Source organism: Sitophilus oryzae, unplaced genomic scaffold (assembly GCF_002938485.1).
Source record: "Sitophilus oryzae breed Bouriz unplaced genomic scaffold, Soryzae_2.0 scaffold_1058_pilon_pilon, whole genome shotgun sequence".
Taxonomy (NCBI): domain Eukaryota; kingdom Metazoa; phylum Arthropoda; class Insecta; order Coleoptera; family Curculionidae; genus Sitophilus; species Sitophilus oryzae.
In genome coordinates, this window is record NW_022145680.1 from 1,183,102 (window position 1) to 1,189,101 (window position 6,000).

Below are 6,000 nucleotides of genomic sequence, written 5' to 3' on the forward strand. Positions count from 1 at the left end.
TGCTATTCTCTGCATTAAGAACATTGCCTGGAAACTTATATGGTGAAATTTTGATAAAATTATTTAGTACACACTAAAAACACGGTATGTCGCTAGTGGTAGGAAAAATAATTTTTAGATGTTACTAGTTTATTTGGTTGCCTGTGATATGCATATAGAGTGTGTTTCCTAATTAATCTAAAAAATAAAAATCGTTAGAAAACGAATTAAGGTGGGCTCTTAATAAGTATATTTATTGTTTTCTCGACAACCGTTTGGTGAACAAGAAAAACTCAAAAGATCAATTTTGTTGAAAAAGGATGGCCAGTCAAGAAAAAAATATATTTTCTTTAAAAAAGCAGTAGTGTACCATTTATGTTAAGCAAAAAATCGATTTTTTTTTAATTTTTAACACCCTGTAGAACAGAAAGGAAGTACTTTAGACCTAACGGTTATATAAAAACTGTTTTAAGAACACATGAGGAATCACACCATAATTTCGTGATTCGTGATATAACACCATGATTTAAGCCTGATTTTCGCAGGACAAATTTTGATTTTTATTGAATTTGGGCCTGCGTTTGCAAATACTCATTTGTTTTTTAATTTTCTATCTATCTAAATTTTAAATATCATAGTCAGAAATAGTTTTATTATTTATTAACTGTAAAAATAGTGTTTTCTTGTTGTGTTGCATCTTGCAAAGAAACTAACAAAACTGCAAAAATGTACGTGTTTCCAAAAGATGATAAGGTATGTATCTTAGATAAAAGAAAATATATGGTATGTATTCGTTGTTTGATTTTTTTTTTCGTTCGCTTTAAAATCTATAAATCTCGGTCTATTCATTAGACAGCCAGTCGACTTACGATCATTTACATGAAACTCTGTAAAATAAATAAAAAATTCACAGATTTTGCAACATGCGCAACCATCATAGGCGTATTGAAAATACCAGACACAAGTTGGCGGTTGTCGCAGAAAAAAACTTTTTTTTTACACACCCCTTAATTTTAAATGAACTTATTCGATACTTTACGGTCACCCTTATAATGTTTACTATTGAACTGTGATATTTATTTCTTGGTTACAGAAACCATGCAATGTAAGGTCGTGGCGATAAGCAGCAAAAATAAATTACATTAATAAAAATTAATGTAAAAAATAAAATTTGGTCACAAAAAGTTTTTATTATTATTCTAAAGTAATAACCATAAATATAAAATCTTGACACTTAGTGATAGTGGTTTCATTATGTTGTTTCTTGCATTGGACTTTATTAATTAAATATAAATCTGAAACAAAATTTCTGATTTTAACGGTAGGTACCTATAATTTTTTAATATTATTTCTGAAAAATAAGAAAGTAAACGTAATAATAATTAATATCGGTTTAAAGGTCGAAACTACCAGTTTGATTAGATTATCGATGTATACATGTATACTCTGTTTTTTTCTCAGGTAAGACAGACGATGACAAGAAAAGCAGATGACATCCCATACCAATCTATTTATTTTACTAAAAAAAGTTTCCAATATTTTTTAAGTTAGCTATGGATGGGTTTAAATATAAATCCGTCATGCGTAGTCTCTTGTTGTTTTTAACAAGTTTTATTGGTTTATTTCAAAAATGACAGATAATAATTTTTTTGAAATCCTTTATTACTTCCATTGACTGAAACTAATTATGTATGGTTGGATAGAGGGTGGATGGCGATCTTCCAGGGCGGTTTTTATTTCTTAAATATGTATAGATTATTTTAGAAATCGAACCAAAGTCAATTTCAAAGAAATTTTGCAAAATCTGAAAAAATAAAATCTCCCCAAAATAATAAACAGTGAAATGATTAGTTACCCTCTATAGATAGAACCTCTACCTATGGTCCCATATAAACTGTATTACTAAAATAAATAGTTTAGTTAGTAGTGAGAGGTACCGAACATCATCGATACCGCAGATATACGTCTCCGATTACTTCTTTGATCCGATTGGACGGTTGGTTGCGTATTTTACAGTTTCCTATTTTTGTTACGCCTGCCGACCTTGGCGTGATGCTTCAGCCATTCAAGGCCGTGTGTCGCGTGTAAAGAAGTTTTATATCAATAAGTAATCAAATTCATATAAATGTATATTCTAAAATGCTTCATTTCGGAGATACAGGGTGTAGAAGTTTTGTAATTATTTCGGTTTTTTCAAAATAGACGTCGATTTTTGGATATAAATTATTAGTGTCTGAGTGTATTTTGACATGAGAAATTTGACTTCGATGTCAATATGATGCTACGGCCCTGTCTTTTCAAATGCTTCTGTGTTCAAATGATTTCAAGTGTATAAAATTATTGATTGAAAAAATATACATTTCCATAATTCTTTTGAGTATCTTATCACCACCCCCTCCACTTAAGGCCATTCAACCTTTTCCAATATGGCGGAGATAGAAGTGCTGTATTTGGCGCGTATTTTAAACCCTGTTTTATTTCAAAAGGTAAACAATTTAAAAATGCACTGCCTTCACCACCATATTTGCCTTCCGCATATCATGTTGACTGGCTTTAAGTGGAGAGGGTGGTGATCTTATACCTATATTGTATAAATTACCTCCTTACTGTGACTCCAAAGTCTCTAGGGACAGAGGAATCAAACAGGTTGATTATCCTATGTGTTCTGGTATCTGGCTCAGGGCTCTGGCTGTGAAAACATAAAGTAATGTTAATCAGAATAAATAAAAACATTTAGTTATGCAGGGTGGTCCGAATTATTTTCGATAAAATTCGGCAGCATATACTGCAGAAAAAAATTCTAAATTTCATTCTGTAACACTATACACAAGATATAAAAATAACAAAATAATAGTCTTGAACAATAATAAAACGTTAGAAGGAAAGAGCCTTCAAAAAAATAACTGTCACAGTCTAAAACTTTTAGCGCGAAATGCAACTAGGTCCCTGGATGACGTCGACCGGTGCAGAAAAACTGACAGTATAGGGATTGAACAATCCTTGTCTCTATAATATCCTTGGTTCAAACCACTAGATTTAGTGGTAAAGGTAAAACCACTAAGGTGGCAACACTGGTAGAAGTACGAACATAAACAGCTCTATGGAACAGCTCTTATGGGACTTTATTTTATTCGAAAAATGGTCACTACGGAGCAAGATTACTAAACTTCTACAGAGGCAACTAGAGACGATCAAGTTAAATGGGGAAATTGGTTGTAACTTAGGAAACGCTAAGCGCTTTTAGACGCTCAGCGTATATGACGTTAATTTTCGCTGAGCGCGCACTTAACTACCGATTTGGGTATTCTCATCTGACGCGCTTGGCGTCTTTACTGATTGCGCTAAGCGCTTGGAAAGTTGCCTTAAAGGATCGTTTTGCTTGTCGAACTGTCAGTGAAAATAGAAAAAATTGTGATTTTGTGCGTTATCTTGCTCTTTAATTAAAATTACTACTTCTTCACTGAGCGCGCACTTAATTAACGATTTCGGTATTCTCGTCTGACGCGCTTAGCGTCTTTATTGATTGCGCTGTGCGCCTTGAAAAAGGTTGCCTTAAAGGATCGTTTTGCTTGTCGAACTGTCAATGAAAATCAAAAAATTTGTGATTTTGTGCGTTATCTTGCTCTTTAGTGAAAATTACCACTTCTTCTATAAATTCATCAATAAGTAATTGATAGTTTACGACTTGGCAGCTATAAATATTGTTCAAAACATCGAAAATGCTGAGAAGCGTCTTCAACACTTCCCTCGTATAATAAGAATAATGACACATCCATAGAAAAATAGCTTGACATAACTCAACAATAGGTTATGAAATTCACGTAACATTGACATTTTTCATTGTTACATCCGTCAGTTATCAACTTTTGACTATTACCTGCATTAGAAATTATGATGTTGCTAATATGTGCTCAACGCGTATCCAGAACACAATTCGCATGGCAACGAGAATACCAAAATCGACTGCCTTGCGTTTCGCTGATCGAATACTTGCACTCACCGCTTTGAAAGCGTAACGTTTTTATGTCAAAGTTACAGAATACGGGCCCAGGTCGCATATTTTGCCAAATGTTGAGCCAACGTTCCACTTGGCACGATGAAGCAGAAAGCCACCATCAATTATGTTGTAAACTGCTCCTATCGCGAAAAATGATTAGGACCATTTTTGTAAACAATTGAATTTACTTTCATTTTGTATAGAACATTTTTTTTGCTAGGATGCTTAGTTTTCGAGATAATAATGAAAAATATATAAACCGGCCCTTTTCACCCCTTCCCCCTCCCTCCACGGCTAACGCACAAGGCCTATGGCTGGGGACTTTTGGTATGTTACTTCTAAGGGTCAACCCTACCACTTAAAACATTAGTTTCTTTGACACTATTTTTTCCGAATTGCGGTATTTTTTGGTGTTCGTTTCCTGGCCTACTAGGCTACATAACTAAAAATTTAATTGATATCAAATATACTTTGATATTTGTTTGTTAAGTTTCTTGGCAATTTTGATGATGCACCAAAGGCGGTTCGGTTCCATCGACTACATTAAAAATGAAAATATAAAATTTTACAATTCTGATAAAAAAATAGCTTAACAGTTATACTTAAATTTACTTAACACGTTCTCCCAGATCATTTCTAATCTAGTCCAAAGCAAAAACTAACACCAAATTCTTATTACACCCTAAGACAATAAATAAAATAACGTTCTATATAATGCAGACTTTATCTGTGACACTGTATATATTTCAGGTAGCACTGTATGTAATGGGGATAGTGGAAGTGGATTAGCGATTCAAGATCCCCAAACACAAAAATGGTATTTAGAAGGAATTGTCAGTATTAGTCCGAAAGATCACAACAATGATCTATGTGATGTTCACTATTATTCAATTTTTACAAACGTTGGAATGTACGTAGATTGGATTTATCAAATATCATCAGCCTTTACTGAATATTAATACCGTATGATCGAAAAAAAAACGGCGCCCAGTTGGCTTTGAAGTGACGATCGATGATATTCCCTATACAATTTTACATATAAAATGACAGCGATCTTCATTTCATAGCACCGCTGACGCCGTTTTTTTTTTCGATAATGTTGTATAGGGTATTAATTTAGGACCCACATTATAGTTGTTTTTATACTATAATAAGTTTATTAATTAAAGCAGTCATTAAGCACTCCACTCAATTACTTAACAACAATGTTTTTTAATCTTTATTTTATTTTTTTTTGTATTATATTTATTTGTTACTGTAATATGCTGTAATATACTGGATCGTAATGCAATGTTGCAAATATAATGTGACGTTTTTTAATTGGATATCTCTTCTGAAAAAATCAATGAAAAATACGCTGTACTTAAACTGCCGTTAAACGGTAGCTTACTAAAATGCCGTTAATAAGTATGACGTCGTTGATGAGACGCCCTTGACGGCTTTATGAAATATAGGAATTTTATTAGGACTAACCAACACTATCCACCCCACCAAATAACCAACGCAACTAACCTCGACACTGGTAAAAAATATAAATTAGTAAAAACCAATCAACCTCACCAAATAACCAACTAACCAATGAATTAACACCCTCCAAATAACCACGCTAACCAACCCGCCAAATAACTAAACCAATCCAACCAAAAAGAGTGAAACCAATGCAATAAGATCACGCTATAAGCAAAAAAAAATATATAAAAGAAGTCTTGGTCCGGCGTAAGATTTGAACCACGGACCATTCGCTCACGAAGCAATAGCCTCAGTCACGGAGCCACAGGTGCTCTTGCAAAATGCTTATAGTTAGGCATTACTTTCCGCCGACATCCACTACGTCATAATATCTATTAACGGCATTTTAGTAGGCTACCGTTTAACGGCTGTTTAATTACATTGTGAAAAATATTTGTAAGGTGGTGATATCAAGTTTGACACTGACAAATTTTTGTCACTTATAGGCGCAGTATTCAAATGATTTATTCCATTTGAAAGTCAGGGAAGGCCAGAAACTAATAACTAATGTGAGA

General features: G+C 33.4%; 1 protein-coding gene across 2 annotated transcripts in view; it reads left to right on the top strand.

The window, feature by feature from the left end:
- Positions 1-5,238, top strand: part of LOC115875978 (chymotrypsin-C-like) — a 59,861-nt gene extending 54,623 nt beyond the window's left edge. For both annotated transcript variants that reach the window (XM_030891610.1, XM_030891619.1), the window contains exon 8: positions 4,727-5,238. In XM_030891610.1, the coding sequence (XP_030747470.1) occupies positions 4,727-4,935 (209 nt within the window). In that variant the 3' untranslated portion in view covers positions 4,936-5,238. The remainder of the gene's footprint in view (positions 1-4,726) is intronic.
- Positions 5,239-6,000: the final 762 nt, after the last annotated feature.